The sequence below is a fragment of the Porites lutea genome, chromosome 8, assembly GCF_958299795.1.
Source record: "Porites lutea chromosome 8, jaPorLute2.1, whole genome shotgun sequence".
Classification (NCBI taxonomy): domain Eukaryota; kingdom Metazoa; phylum Cnidaria; class Anthozoa; order Scleractinia; family Poritidae; genus Porites; species Porites lutea.
This window is the reverse complement of record NC_133208.1, coordinates 20,871,974-20,887,869: the sequence shown is the minus strand read 5'-3', so window position 1 is coordinate 20,887,869 and position 15,896 is coordinate 20,871,974. Positions and strand designations below refer to the sequence as shown.

The following is a 15,896-nucleotide window of genomic DNA, read 5'->3' as shown; positions in this document are numbered from 1 at the left end:
ACCATTCAGAACCTTCTAAATAGTCAGGGGCACCCAACGAGAATACAGTTCAAAACCACTTAAACATAGCATTGTTAAACGTATTTTAGTATTTAGACGGTACATATAGGCATATTTTTTTTCCTTTAAAAATTTTTCATCTGTATGGATTTCCTAGCTGAAAGTCTAGTGATCCGAAAATTATAGGGATCAAAACTTACCTTTCGAAAATTTCAGCCAGAAAAAAGGCTCGAGAAAATTCTAGGTGACCTTTTTAGGGTAAAAATCCGTTAAAGATGGGCAATTATTCCATTTTTTTAGATGTTCGAGAATCCTAGGAGAGGCAGGCAAGCAAGAAATTTTACAACAAATGTTCCGAAAATTCTAGATCTCAAATCGTCTTCCGAACAGATATTTTCCGGGTTTTGACGTTGGGTGCACCCGAATAGTCGAAAAGCGCATTTGACCATCGAACCTGAAATTTGATCCCAGCCCGGTGCTGTGATCCCTGATTCCGCCCTACTTTTTTGCCCTTATCCCTGATTCCATTTTGATACACCAGGTTACAAACCCCAGATCAGGGGCACCCAACGGCAATTTTCGGGAAAATATCTGTTCGGAAGACGATTTGAGATCTAGAATTTTCGGAGCATTTGTTATAAAATTTCTTGCTTGCCTGCCTCTCCTAGGATTTTCGAACATCTACAAAATGGTATAATTACTCATTTTTAACGGATTTTGACCCTAAAAAAGGCCACCTAGAATTTTCGGGAGCCTTTTTCTGGCTGAAATTTTCGAGAAGGTAAGTTTTTATCCCTATAATTTTCGGATCACTAGATTTTCAGCTAGGAAATCCGAACAGATGAAAAGTTTTTAGGGGATAAAAATATGCCTATATCTACCGTTTGAATACTAAAATACGTTCAACAATGCTATGTTAAGTGGTTTTGAACTATATCCTCGTTGGGTGCCCCTGCTAGATGGGTACAGAGGGAGGTAGTAACCTTATATTGACGATTCTAAACATACAGAGAGATATGGAACCTATATGCGGCGGACAATTAAGGCGGAGTAAGGGGCATATCGGACCTCGTGTGGGAGTTGCTCACTCCGGTTTATACCGGGGCCCCCAGTAAGGGCGGGTTAAGCACTAAGGCAGTGTCCGATCGATGGTACGTGCATTTTAAAAGGCTTATGTGTCACATACTCAGCTTTGGAGAATGCCTACGAATATTGACCACAAAACCGCAGTTCAAGTTTGAACAGGTTGAAAGTTGTTCATGATATTGTACTCCGTTTCATTTTTCCCATAACTCGTAGCAAAATTACAGCTGGCTCCAATACAGTTCCAATTATCGTAGTTCATTTGGTGGGTTCCTTCTCGGGTCATATTTTATCTCCCCTTAATTTAATTACGTAACGTTTTGCAACTTTTTAACTGTAGAGAAAGTTCACAGTGCGAGTGATGATGAATGCCAGAGAGACGAGAAATGGGATCAGTGCCACCGCTGGCCAACCGCAATTATGTGAAGATCGAAATTTAGTCCTACACGGATTTGCCAAATTCACAGAGTGCCGCGGTTGGAGCAAAATATATCATATCGCATGCAAATCCTAAAATTGTTCTAGTAGATCACAGAACTGTGCGTGTTGTGAATCGAAAATATAAAGGCCTTCCGGGTGTAAGTTCTTGGAGATGTTGTTGACTCTAGAAGCTTCTCTCGCATGCCGGGGTGGTGTACATATTAAAAGTTTGCCTGTTATAATGGCTAGTGAGATAAGGTTAATTCTTTCCGGCTGTTGAATAGAAAGCGGCATATCCTGTAAATCTTAGATGCAATTCAGTCATTAATGTCAATAGTTTTCTAAACACGTTCCGTCGTGTCCATAAATTGGCTGTTCAGTTTTTTATTCTATTCTTGATCAACACCGGCATTCATACCTAAATATAACCATACCGTTGACAAAACGATCTGAATCAACTTGTAGCGGTATTTGAACTGTATTTAAATCCCACCGACGCGATTTTTATTCGTTAACTCAAAATTTAAAAAAATCTCAGACGCAACTAGAAGGTTAGCCCCTTGAGGTTCACTCGGCCACAGACCCTACTGAAATGAGTGGTTGAATGATCTTATTTCCCCCGTCCATTTCAGGCCGTCCACTCTGATAACAACTCTCGCTCGAACGTAATAATCCTCTTTTGAACATAAGTTTTTATTCTCTTTCTTTCGAAAACGATCATAGAAAACTTTTATCATTTTACAATTATAATTTATTTCGTTATTTGTTTGACTATGTCATGACACATAAATTTGCTATTTCCTATTCCAAAAATCTATATTTTTAAATTTGGCGTTTTCCGTACGCTACCAATGCACGGCTTGTCCATTACTTGGCGTTAAACATATATTATGATGGCAAGAAAAGTTCTGTAGATGCCTACCAATGCCTTATTTCACCAGAACATTTCTAATTCTATTTCGCCGCCCTCTGTCACGAGGGCACGAACTCAACCTTAGCAGTATCGGTTGCCATGGCAGCGCGATTAATCACAACTTTCTCGACGAGTTTTTTTAAGTCTGGAAAGAGATTTTGTCTTGTTTTTGTACCAGTGAAAGGAAAGTCCTATTTGTTGAAATTCAAGAGACAGCTATTGGCTACAATGACAGTTTCTACTTGAAGGCAAAACAATAATAAAAAGCCTTTGGAATTATTTTCAACTATTATAATTTGTATATTTCGTCATTTACAAAAAGTCATTCTCTTCGACCGGTAAATCACAAGGATTATCGCTGCTGTGAGTCATCAACTGCAGCCCCATTAGCGAAATTCGGTGTTCACCTTTGATGCATTGTTAAGCGACTTCGGAAACAATTCGTCATGAGGAAAAGATATCCCTTTTCTCACGCACGAGTCTTGTGACACGAAAATTGTTCGTCAGCAAACGTATTCGCGAAAATATACAGATATCAAATAGCCGAACGGGATATTTTTTTTCCAGCGTTCTGCTACGTGGTGTTTTCAAGCTAATGATGCAATTTATTGACCATATGACGGTGTCGAGTAGAGCGCAAAATGTGCCGCCGCACGAATATGCAAATTTTGAAGGAAATAGGACGGAAAGGTTTCGTTTTTAGTTGCAATAGCCTTTGTCTTTTCAGCGAATCATAGACCGTTAATTGCATCAGATGACCTAACGATGACGAAACAGCTCCTTATTTGGAGAGGTGGGCCTGTTAGGACCGCAAAACACAGAGCCTTCATTGCGTCAGTCCGAACTGATGTGTCCTCAGAAATAATTTTTCTTGCGAAACTTCAACGTCGAAATAAGTTGAGTATTAGAACATCATGGCTGTTGCTTTCTACCTTGATTGCTAGAGGAAGGCCGGACGGGCCTTCTAGCGAATCAAACCATCTGTGAGGGTAGAATTTAAAGTGAAACGGGCGACTTTCGATCGAAATTATTGTCGCGTTACAAGCTGACTTACGCCATCACTTCGCCACTTTCGTGCAACGTCATAGCTCTTAGTTGGCAAAAACGGAATACAAGTTGAGTTGTACATCGACGCATTCTGTTGATTTGGTTGGCTCGATTTCTCTGTATTCGTCTCACGGGTAGAGAGTTAATTTGAAAGAAAAATTCTGTTCCTTTAAATGAACTCTTCGACGATTCGCTACCATCCGTATCAGCGCAATGCATCCAAAACAAATATTGAATCTACGCCATTACCAAACTTGACTATAACGCATCAAGCAACGAAGCGGACAAATGATTTACCGCAGATATGCAAGGTCGGAAAATATCTTTTATTGGAACGACCCGGTGGAAGTGCTTTATACAAAGCAGTGGATACCGAGACGAAAACAGAACTTGCTTGCAAGATAATAGACGTGAATAAATTCCGGGAGACGCTTGCGCCGATGTTTCATCTGCCACCTCACGACGGCATCAACAAGATTATCGAAATTTTGGTCAGTGACTCGTACGCTTATGTATTTTTTGAGCGATCTTTTGGGGATCTGCACTCGTATGTCAGAACAAAACGCAGACTAAAGGAAGAAGAGGCCAGCAAATTATTTCGCCAGATTGTCAGTTCTGTTGCTCATTGTCACGACTCGGGTGTTGTCTTACGCGACTTAAAATTGAGGAAGTTTGTGTTTCAAAATTCTGAGAGGTAAGCGCGATATTTTTTTGTGGTCTGTTAACAGCCAGTCTTTCAGATGCCTTTGTTGCTTACAGCTTGATTTTATGTCTTATTTTCCATGTGCTCTGTTGCTTAGGCTATTCAGTATTGTTCAATTTCGCGAGGTCCTCCTCGTGGCAGGATTGTGTGAACTGTCTTGTAGCGTGGCCTATGGACGGGTACGGTTTTGTAGTGCAAAAATTTTGTTGTTGAATTTCTCTTCTCCTCATTTTCTCGTTCAGTGTTTTATTTCTGGTATTTCTCTTAAAAGCCAGAGACTGTCTTTGAAAAGTATTGCAGCCGATCATGACCGTGACAAAAGCTTAGAAATCTGCCTTGTTTCATCAAAATACTGTTTCGTGAATTTGTGTCCATTTCCGGTTCGCAGTGTTTTGTAGGCACCTGCACTTGGAATGTATGAAATTTATTCGTGGCGTAGTTTTAGCCACGAATAATTGAAAACTGGTCAAATTTAAAAAGAAATCTTTTCGATCCGAGGGTGAAATTAAAGCAGATTATTTGGAGACACTGTTAGATGCGAAAAATTATGATAATTTTGTGTGGGTTGAAGTATTATCATTTCCGTGGCTTTCGTCATTCGAAGCCAAAGCGTGTCCTTGTGGGATCAATAGAAATCAACGTACAATGATGGCAGAACGAACAGGACTTAGGTCTTTTCCGATGAAACATAATTTAGTCGTCGCCTTTTTTTTTTGTCACTCCCTCCTCCTTGTCCTGTTCCGGAAATGGCGGGTGTCTGCGGCGGGAATTTTAATCTTCAACCCGTTCACCTACACTGCGCGAACATATCATTGGTTCATCAAAGGAAATGCTATTAATTTTATTAGCTTTCGGGAAAAATCCTCTACTTTCTATGAATCGGATTTAATTTGGGAGTTAATGTTGTGGTAGTTTTGAGTCGCTGGCAGATGAAATCATCCTACACGTGGCAATTTCAAATCTTGGAACGTTGCAGATTTTTCAAGGGGGCCGGCTAGCCACGTGGAATCGCGATACGGCCTTTGTGCTTTCTTCTCGAGACATGCCGTTATTTGAACGACAAAGCAATTCATTGTGGAAAACAATTAAGTTGCACGCTTTTATTCCTTAACCTACGGCGTGTTTCAACGATTGCCTATTGATTGTTTTGGTTTTCAAAAGACGATCGCTCGTGTTGACAATTCTTTGATTCTTAGCCGTAATCTCATTTATAGCCAACTTTCTTTCCATTCTAGTTTAAGCGGTTTACTTTTAATAACCCTTGAAATTGGCCGAGATTTCCTCGATATATTGGTAGGGAAATGTATATATATTTGTCCTTGTCCTTAAGTGCTTCTTTAAAAAAGTGAATTAAAAATCGCTTGTGTGAAGGATAAAATTTCTGATCACCATATGGCTTTATAGACCACCTCGAGTTGATCTGTATACCTTAAAACAAAGGCTGCCATTTTGTCTATCCGAGGTGTTTCAGTTTCATTTCCGTGACATGACGCTCGTTCTTTCGCTTCCTTTCGACTTTGCTTTTTTGCGCTAATTGTACGCTGGCAGTAAGCTTTTATCGACAGACGGAAGGAAAAATAAAAGGAGAGGGGCCAGTCTAAATACAGCTGCAAGAAATAATTGCCCTGTTCCTTTCATTTTAAGACGGAACTGAGAAAAAACTTTTGTTAGGCAAAAAAAAGGTACGATCGTACGTTTCGAGGCGGTGACAATGAAAATTCGCGTTCTTGAAACAGTTTCACAAGTAATTTGGATAATGATATCGTGGTTGTTAATGTAAGTATTGAGCCCTTTGATTACCTGTTCGATCGAAATGAACAATCTGAAGTCACGCCACCTTTTGTTTTCTCCAAACGTATACTGTTGCTTTCAGGACAAGGAATAAGAAATTTATTATGCCTCTTCTGGTCCATGTGACAATTAAACTTGGGCTTTATACCTCATTGTAAGGCAGCTGTTCAGGTGGAATGCTTTTAACCGAAATTTCGCAATGGGGAAGAAAAAACTATACTCAAAAGGAAAGAGGTGAATTAAATAATTTTTGAGTCTTTGAAAAACGAACCCCCTTGGAATTTTCGATGCTTTTGCGTTTCGTCAAGTATATCCCTAATGGGGTTAAATTTCGAAATCTAGCTATGGTTTTTAATTCATAAATAACTCAAAGAACACCCCAAAAAATCAGATAAGCGAACGAAAAGAGGCAGGTTTATATACGAAATTGTATCGTTCATTTTGTTTCCTGGTAGAAGCAAATGTTAAAAGCGTAGAAAGAACAACCCGACAAAGAAATTGGATTCGATCTTTGGAACATCAGTTTATCATATGTGGAAGTGTCTTTTGTTTACTACTGAAATGTATTAGCAGTTAGCGGTCTCGTGTTTTTAAGTAACACCAGCACTTCTTGAGGGAATGTCATATTGATGGAATAAGTCGATCATTACACGTGGTTTTTAGGCATCATTTTCACCTAGTCTCCGCCTTATTTTGGCCTTTTGGAAATTCTTGCAACAACAACACTATAAGTTTTCAAATCCATCTTTCCTATTGCGAAAGATCTTCGTTAAGTATACTGAAAAAAAAATCATAAAAGAGTTTATTTTGGTTTCCTTTTGGGAAATAAATGTATTTTTTCATATATTGACCGTCATATGTTGGAAACTAATTGAAACACTGTCGATAGACGTTGGAGGTTAACGGGCTTTCGGGTCGATCCTTTGTCTGCTTATTTTCGTTTACACATCTTTATCGAAAGAGAAAAAAAAAAAAAAAAAACACAAGCTGTCGACCTAGGTTGCTCGCTTTTATAGAAAATTAACTTTAAAAGTGCTTTCCCTTGATTTTTCGGATAAGCTTTTTAAGGTTCGCCTTGATTTTTACGTGCGAAAAGTAGGCACGTGGGGGGCTCGCCGGCGCGCTGGAGCCATGCCATTGTTCTTTGTTAGGTTTTGCCGCTTTTGTGTGTCTTAAGGTGACTCAGCGCGCAACGCAAGATCGAAATTTCGTACAATAAAGGTTAATTTACAACAAATAAAGAGAGACGTTCTGTGATGTGAAAGTAAACAGAATCGCAACGAATAGTCTCATCTATTAACAGAAAAGCACCGCGCAATGAGCTTTGGTTGGAAAAGCCGCGAAAAACGTCTTTTGGAGTAGACTGTCAGACCTGCTTTTGCTGAAAACGAGCTTAACTTTTAAGAAAGTTATGGGCTTTTGTTCATGTATTAACAAGCAAATTTTTTACTTCTTTCTCATCAGAACTAGCGTGAAACTCGAGGGTTTAGAAGACGCGTTCCCTCTTGACGGACAAGATGATACGCTTGAAGACAAGCATGGCTGTCCAGCGTACGTTAGTCCAGAAATCTTACAAGCGAGTGGAGGCTATTCAGGCAAAGCAGCGGATATCTGGAGTCTGGGTGTCATGCTGTATACAATGCTTGTGGGTCGTTACCCATTTCACGACACTGAGCCCAGTGTGCTCTTCACGAAAATTCGGCGCGGACATTTTACCATTCCGGACACGATTTCATCCAAAGCTAAATGTCTTATTCGGTCCATGATGCGGCGAGAACCAACCGAGAGACTCGCTGCCAGGGAAATTCTCGAGCATCCATGGTTTATGTCTAGTTTTCATATCACTAGTCCTTGTAAAATAGATCAGAAGCTTGCAGACCAAACGGTACCAGACCTCGCCGCGGACGACACACCGTCGTTCTTCGTTTGAGTCTGTCTCGCCTTTATAGCAGATTATTTAAATTCTACTGTACATATATATGACTTCGTCTTCGCTGTAGAGACGAGTCTGAAGAGAAAATTATGTCTAAACGCAGATAATTTATTGGCTTAATTTTTAACTTTTAAAGTTATTGCTAGTTTGGAGACTGTATGGAGTTCCTCTTCTTCTGGCGGGTCGTTTTACCGAGACCGGAACGCTTGGCTTTGTTTGACGCCCGCTGTGACAAGAAGAACATCGTGCAGTTGGCTTGTTTGTGAATTTTTAGCTTTCTTGACAGCGATATTTGCCTTCAAGATAATCTTATTTTAGGAAATTTTTCGGACTTGTATATTTTCCATTTAGAGATAATTTTTTTTGTGCTGAGTCGGGAGAAAAAACAGCAACAACTGCTGATTTTTGGCTCCGTGTGTCAAGAAAGGGGGAATTTTTGCTAGCTGCCTTGTGAATTGCAAGGCGTATGGTTGGCGTTTGTTGAACGAGAAGTCTCAACATTTTACTGTGCTGCAGTCATGGTTTATTGTTGCGATTAAAGTGTGAGAAAAATATGAACGTTGTCTCTCTTTTCTCTAAATAGCTTCCAGTGTTACCACGTGAACTCTGCATTTGAATGATTTGTCCGAGTGAATACTACCTCGACTCATAAAAGCACCCTCTCAGTGCAATGAACATTATTTTGTTATTGCTGCTGTATGCCTGCATGGCTTTACGCGTTTCTCCCTGCCACGTCGCTTTCGAACTCCACACATCTGAGATTCGCTTACAGTAAGAACCACTCTGGTACAGTCGTCGTCCTAAGATGCCGTTATCCCTTGCCTACACTTGAAGTTACAAGGGATGCAAGAAGCCTCGTCTGTGAAACTAGCGCCCACAAACCAAAAAATTCTCCAGACTTATCTTATATTTCCTTTCAAGAATTGGCTGAGAGAATTTGAGGAGTGATTAATTATTATTTTATGAAATCTCGTTACCTTTGGTCTTGATTAATGTGTAACTAAATAATCATATTAGAGGTGAATCGGAACTTGGGAATGTTGGTCTTTGAGGAAGGGGGGAAAACCGGAGTACCCGGAGAAAAACCCCTCGGAGAAAGGGAGAGAACCAACAGCAAAATCAGCCTGCTTATGGTGTCGACGCCGGGATTTGAACCCGGGCCACTTTAGTGGGAGGTGAGAGCTCTCACCACTGCAGAAGGTGAAGAAAATTTATGTAGATCACCCCCAGGACTTAACAAAAACTAGAATGTGTTTCGTCCTGTGATGTAGCGGCCCCAGCTGTTAAATCCAGATGCCAAGGCAACATATACTGCATACAATGAGTCAGAGTGGGGGCGTACATGTTTCCTGTGTCGCAAAGTAGGTCATTATTAGAAAACAAATGAAAGTGATTAATACGGCGAGTGGTTTGAGGGCGTGTAACATAGAGGCAAGGGAGTGGGCGAGAAGGTCTTTCTTTACATCTTTTCTTTCGTTGGTATTTCCTGTTATTTTCCTCTTTTAGTGACGCTTGTGATGAAACAACGTAAACACAAACGATGTTGGCTTTCAGATCCGACAAAAGAAAAAACTAAGGCAAAACACTACTAAAAGACCTGGAGAAGAAGACAGAGGCGGATCCAGGATTTTTTAGAGGGGGGGGGGGGGTGCACTCGTCTCTTGCTCTACTCTAACACCAACAAACCACATAGTTTTTTTTTTGCAGAACACCAGTTGTATTAGAAAACCGCAGGTCATCTCGGGGGGGGGGGGGGGTGCGCACCCCCTGCACCCTCCCCCTAGATCCGCCCCTGGAGGAACTGGATAGAATTATAATTTAGTTTACATCCGTTAGCCACCCAACACAGGAGAGATCGGGCTCGTTCTCATTTATGAGGGCACTGAAACAGGTCCGAATCGTCAACTCTCGTTGATACTTTTGATACTTTGAAAACGAAATAGTGCATGGGAAGGGAAGGCAAATAATGTAGAAGTCAGGAACACATTCCGCGGAGTTCTACTAACGGATTTATCGGCGTCGTCAATTGTGTTTTAAAACTGATCACATCCTCGTCCCAGTGCCATAGAAAATGTGACACCTGGAATAAAAAGTCAGATCGAAGGCTTCCTTCTTACCTGAGGCCTCCACTGCACACCAGAACGGACGCCAATTTTTTCGCCAGGAGCCACCGGGTATAGAAAAAAAAACAAAGTAAAACGACAACAACAAGACAAAGCCTGTTTTGCAGGCTAACAAAAACATCTCTACGTAAAAAAGAACATAAAAAAGTAGGTTTTAAAAGCAAAACAACAACTCTGCAGGTGCATTACACTTTTTTGGATTTCTACATTTCTCTACCGTGACCGCCTTTGGCAGACTAAATTTAAGTTTTATCGATCGAGGACGTGAACACAAAATCAAGATTTTCTTTTCCTTTTTCAACTTTAAGAGTTGGGAGTTAATGTGTCCGTTTGACCGATTTCAAACTTTGCCGCAAAAACTAACAACAACACGCAACAACATGCAAAATGGTTGTAAAGGGACGCAACATGTAATATCCAACAATGTTGCGTCCGTTTGCACGGAACTTTATCACCTTTATAGATACAACTTTAGAAAATTACAACTTGATTAAAATAAGAAGGAAAAGTAACGAAAAGATTCTTATAGTGTCGGCTTAGTTTTTAAGACTTCTTGACGAAAAGAAGCAAAAAAAACCGGTTTGATTGAAATTATCTGATCTTCTCTATTTGTAGACCGTCGACGGCACCCAGTATTAATCTTCGTATTTTCGTTCGACGTTTCAGTTAGGGCGCATGCGGGGGTCAAGCAGGGGGCAACAATGCGCGAACAGCGCGGCTCACACCAAAAAGCGCTAAGGGATGGTCGCACAATCACCCATGTGAACCGTTTTAGGTTTTTGAGATCTCCTTTTCACTTTGTATTTGTCATTTAGTTTAACTTATTTCACAGTACTATTTTTTGCTTAGCATTTAATAAATTCTTGTTTTTCACTCCCATGAACCAAAGAGAAGGCAGAGTTTTACAGGAGCAAGTTCTGGTGATGGTTAAAAGGTATATAATCGTTTACTGATATTGGTGAGTTGAATTCAGGGCATTTTGATATTGTCACCGCGGTCCAAACATGTTTACCCTCGGACTTATGCAAAGAGAAGGTTTTTCTGATATTTGTGATTAGCATGATTAATTAGCTGAAAACTGCCACACGCCCCGATTAATTTGGGGTTTTAGATTCTTTTTAGATTTCAGAACCCCACCTTACAAAGTATTTTAATTACCAGCTTTAACTTCTTTTACAAGGTGGGAATGCAGATTAGAAGTTTATCCGCCTACTTTTACAATTAGTTAACAGGATTAATGCCATTTCATCAATAGAGCATGGGGTTGAACCGAAAAAAGTATGTATAAACAGCACTCTAATTTTTTTCGTCATTCACCGGCTGTCGGATAAAAATTACCAGTATCAAGAGAGGATGAAGCAGCTTTTGCCAGTATTAAAAAAAGGCATAGAACCCGTCTATAATCTAGGTCTTTCCCACTGCCTTGCATCTCTTCGGGGCATGAACAAATGGGAAACTGTCCCACTGGACGAAGCTGGACGAAAAATGGATTTGCACACTTAGTTTCCTCCTCGCAAAAATGCCACACATTTACAAAAACTGAGGAGTAAATCTGGGCAAAGATGGTAAATGCCACATTTTCCTAGTTATTTACACCCCCTATTTTTTGGTATGCAAATGTGACATTCACCATCTTTGCCCCACATTTACTCCTCTGTTTTTACAAATTTGCGGCATATTTGCAAGGAGCAAATTCATTTTTTCGTCCAGTTTTCGAGCTGCGGCGCGGCCTCTATAGTAGTAGTGGTCTAGTGGTCTATTTGGGGGTTAAGAGATTTTTATTTTTTCCACCGCTAATGATCACGAATAGATAACTGATATTGTCCGTTATTGATATTGCTCATTGGACGCTCTTGACCAAACAAGATATGTTGTCCATTTGTGAATGACCCCAGCAAAGAATTTCAAGAGTGATACTAAGAGAGGTCATAAGATGTTAGAAATGCATGGGCTAGATCGAGTAATATTCTGATATAACTGATACAATGTTAATATCAATTTAGTAAGAACTTGTCATGTATATCTGACCCCATTTGTTTAAGGTGCAAGGATAATGAACGCTATCAGAACAGAATGAAATTTCTCTATCAAGTGGGTAGTGAAATTGGTTTCCCTAGTACTTATCCCCTAGATATTGATTTGCCTGCTGGATTGCGCTATGCCGCTTTTGAACAACTGGCCGGGCCAATATATATAATGTTGAATGTAAAAGAGAAGGTTGTCAACGCCGCGTCTCCCCAGGCCTTCTCGGTCAAAATTAAGCATAATCCACAAGGGAGAAAAGACAGAAACCAATTGAGTTTTCCTTTTGTTTTGGGCAGGGGTTTAATGAAAAGACGGCAAGTCGTTACTCTATATAAATACTATGAACGCATTGCTGAGTTGGAAATTCAGTTTGATAGTTTAAGGTTATGTTCAAAAACTGAACTAGCCGATAATGATAAACGCCCATGCAAATGAGATGCTTTGGCCAGAAAAAAAAATGAAAACAAAAAGACAAAGGTAGATGAAAAAAATTCTTTGTAAAAAAGCTATTTTCCTAAAATACATATAAGAAATATGAACAACAGTGATGACGAAAAACATTTATTCGAAAAAAAAATTAACGGTCATTCTCTCTGTTTATTGAGAATATGCATTTGCCTAATATTTCGATTTTGAAGCAAATCTTCCACTGCACCGGGGCTGACTGGAAAAAGTCTTGTCTTGCAAGCTGAAAATCGGAAAAATATTTGATACTCTTTGTTTTGTTTTTTTTTTTTTACGGTTGTTCTTCATTTTCTTGCAAGTTTTCTCAATGTTCTTGCCGTGGGGACTTTTCTCCCAATCCCCTCATCCTTTTCCCTCCCTCCCCCTCCCCTGTCTACGCCTGCAACGCAAAGTTGTGCGCATGCCTCGGGAACCGGCAAGAGGAACTGCAAACCACGGAAGAAGATTCTTCACCCTAACAACCTGGGGCCAGTTGCTTAAGAGGTGGATAACGCTATCCACTGGATAAATCCCTCTCTAGTGGATAACGCAATTGGTCTTCGTACTCATCCGCTGCGCGCGGATAGCGATTTATCCGGTGGATAGCGCTATCCAACTTTTAAACAACCGGGGCCTGAAGAGGGGCAATTGTCTGGGATAAGTTTCAGAAATCAAAACTACAAAGATGGATAGAGCAACGTGGCGGAACATGTCTGCTCGCTGTGCTCGGCTCGGGAGAATTATCAGTTGAGATTTTCAAATACTTGCTACCCTTGTTCCGCGTTTCGTGCGCTTAAGAGAGACCAAAAGGAAGTACCTGTAACGAAAAGAAGCTTTAGTATTCTTTTTCAAATCAGCAGATCCTTCCGATAATGAGTAAGTATTATTTCCCCTGACACGAGAGCTCATGTTTTCCTGTTCCTGGTCGTAAATCTTCGATCCTTGTTTGGGTTGGTCGGAATATCATCATGCGGTACGTGACCGGTCGGTGTGGTTTAGTATGTGGTAGGAGTGACCGGCAGTTTGGGCCTGGACACTAACCGCGTAATTCGCCGGAACCTTTCGATCGAAATCCTCGGAAGTTCGCCGTAAAAATGCTCCCGAAATGAGTTGTTAGAACAGATCCCTTAGCAAAAACATCAACCATGCCTGAGAAAATAAGCGTTAGAAGCTTCCTCGACGAAGCTAGGGAGGACGTTTCGTCCCCGACGACCTCCAATTTCATATCAACAATGAGCTTATGTCGAAACACTGTCGGATCGCTAGAGGAGGTGAGCATTTTGTTTTCACTTTTCATTAGGTACTTACTCGATTTTTGTTGATTGTTGAATGTTATGCTGCATAATAAGGAACTAAAGTGCTTGATCGTTGGCGGTTAGTGTTAATAACAGCGGATTTAGGTGTTTAGATCTAATAAGGTTCGATTTTTAATTACGATAATTGATATATTCTATGATCACCAATGTTATTTATAAACATGGCAGGTTTCGCGGAAAACGATTTCCAATAAGCTTGGATTTCTTTGTCCTCTTTGGAATTCGTTTATATATAATGTAGAATTTTAAGCAACAGCTGTATGGCTAGGTTTCGCTGATAATGTAGTTAAGTTTGAAGAAATATGAAACTTGTGTGAAACATGTAAGCTTATAATATAAGTTTATTTGAATTTGACAAGTGATAAATCTTGTTTAGGATAGTAAACTTTTTGTTATGGTCACGTTGACGAAATATTTCTTTAATTCTATTGTACTGTCCTCTACTACCGGTAACTGGCAAAGGAATATTTTGGAGCTGTAAATCCAAAAATGTTTTGCATTTGTTCCCTGCATTGTTGTCTGTATTATATAAGCAGTTTTCATTTTCCAGTTTCCATTTAAATATTTCTCAAAAGGTTGAGACTGAAGATTTTAATAGACTCTGAATCTGATTAAACTTTTATGTCTAAGGCAATTAATTTGAAAATACTAGGCCATCCCTCTTTTTTCTCCATTTTAATAGTTTTAGTAACGTTAAGAATCTGACCCTGTTTTTTGGGTTTCCAAAAATCTTTGTTCCTTGTATTGCACTTTGTCATTGTTAACTCCTCGCCTACCAGAGCCAAATACACCCAGCAACTGGCCAGACCTTTCTCAACGACCAGAGTTCATTTCTTCAGGCAACTCGAACTACCTGACTTTTGGTGATTTCATATGTCGGAAGACGTATATTATGTCCTGGGTTGCTGAGTGACCTCACACAGGATGTATTTAACAATTATTCCTCAATCCTGAATGGGCTCTTAGTCAATAGCCCATGAGGGTGAGAGGGATAACTGTTTTAGTAAAATCCAACTAGTTGGTCAAAAATATCAAGGCAAAACAAATTTAGCTAGCAAAACGCGATTCAGCTGCCAACGTTTTGGTTTTCAAAGCCAGCACTTTTCACTACTAGTGGGCTATAATATATATCCCAGTAGTAGCTCAACTAATCAGAACGCAGCATTTATGATGCAATAGACCACTAATTGGATTTTACTTAATAAAATTATACGTCCTTGGTAGCCAAGGGGTTAAACAGAATTTTTGCATTTAATACAGTTTTATAAACAGCATTTCTTTATGCTGAATACCAGTTTCAAATGCAATAGTAGAGGAAGTAGCCAATTTTCTTCAATCCATAACTATGTTTTGGTTGGTAAATTCCTTGTGTTTGATTTTAATCAGTCCACATGTCATGCATTGCTCTTGTTTTCCTCAACCACCATAATTACCATCATCAAGGCTGCACTCTAGTTGTACCCAGTGGTTCCTGTCACCTTACCTTTGCTCTTGGGTGACTAGGGAATCTTGTTTTTTCATAGAAATCCTATGCTTAGCATGCTAGTTTTTCATAGTTTCAGAGCACTGGGCTCTGCTGAATTTTTTTAGAGCACAGCCTTGATTACTCCTCCTCAATAGTGCAGGGGTACCAGAACTCTTTGGGCCTGTTTATACATGTATAAGTTAAGCCAGCTCATTATGCCCGGCTAGCCCACTAAACTAGGCTGGTTTGGCTCATGCCTACAAAGGTTTTCTCGTAAAAGTTTTGTCTTATTAATATATGAGAAGGCAAGCTGGGCTGCTTGCTGAGTTCCTGGTTGCTCTACTCAAGATCCTCTCCCTTGTCCTTAATTTATGTCGTGTCTATGCAACTGGTTCCAGCTCTCAACAGTGCCAAAATATACTGAGCTGTCAAGCAATGGATTGTTTAACTTAGATATAAACTAAATATTGGCAAGCTCATGAATAGAGCCGTCTTTCCTTGCTCCTCACCACTTGGGACATTTCGTCTGCACCTTAAAGAAAGAAAAATTGCCATACTGATGATGTAAATCAGTGTTTACATAATTAACCTTGAGTCATGTTTCCCCTAGTCTATTACAGCAGAGTTTTGAAC

At 40.0% G+C, this 15,896-nt stretch overlaps 3 protein-coding genes across 3 annotated transcripts in view; 2 read left to right on the top strand and 1 right to left on the bottom strand.

The window, feature by feature from the left end:
- LOC140945339 (uncharacterized) overlaps nucleotides 1-15,896 on the bottom strand; it is a 554,440-nt gene that overhangs the window by 355,572 nt on the left and 182,972 nt on the right. The window lies entirely within an intron of this gene.
- Nucleotides 3,223-8,444, top strand: LOC140945633 (tribbles homolog 2-like). The gene is made up of 2 exons (XM_073394656.1): nucleotides 3,223-4,157; nucleotides 7,422-8,444. The coding sequence occupies exons 1-2, from the start codon at nucleotides 3,637-3,639 to the stop codon at nucleotides 7,885-7,887; spliced, it is 987 nt and encodes a 328-aa protein (XP_073250757.1). The 5' UTR covers nucleotides 3,223-3,636; the 3' UTR covers nucleotides 7,888-8,444.
- Nucleotides 13,520-15,896, top strand: part of LOC140945615 (arf-GAP with SH3 domain, ANK repeat and PH domain-containing protein 2-like) — a 29,705-nt gene continuing 27,328 nt past the window's right edge. The window contains exon 1 of the mRNA XM_073394629.1: nucleotides 13,520-13,753. Coding sequence (XP_073250730.1) covers nucleotides 13,628-13,753 — 126 coding nt within the window. The 5' untranslated portion in view covers nucleotides 13,520-13,627. The remainder of the gene's footprint in view (nucleotides 13,754-15,896) is intronic.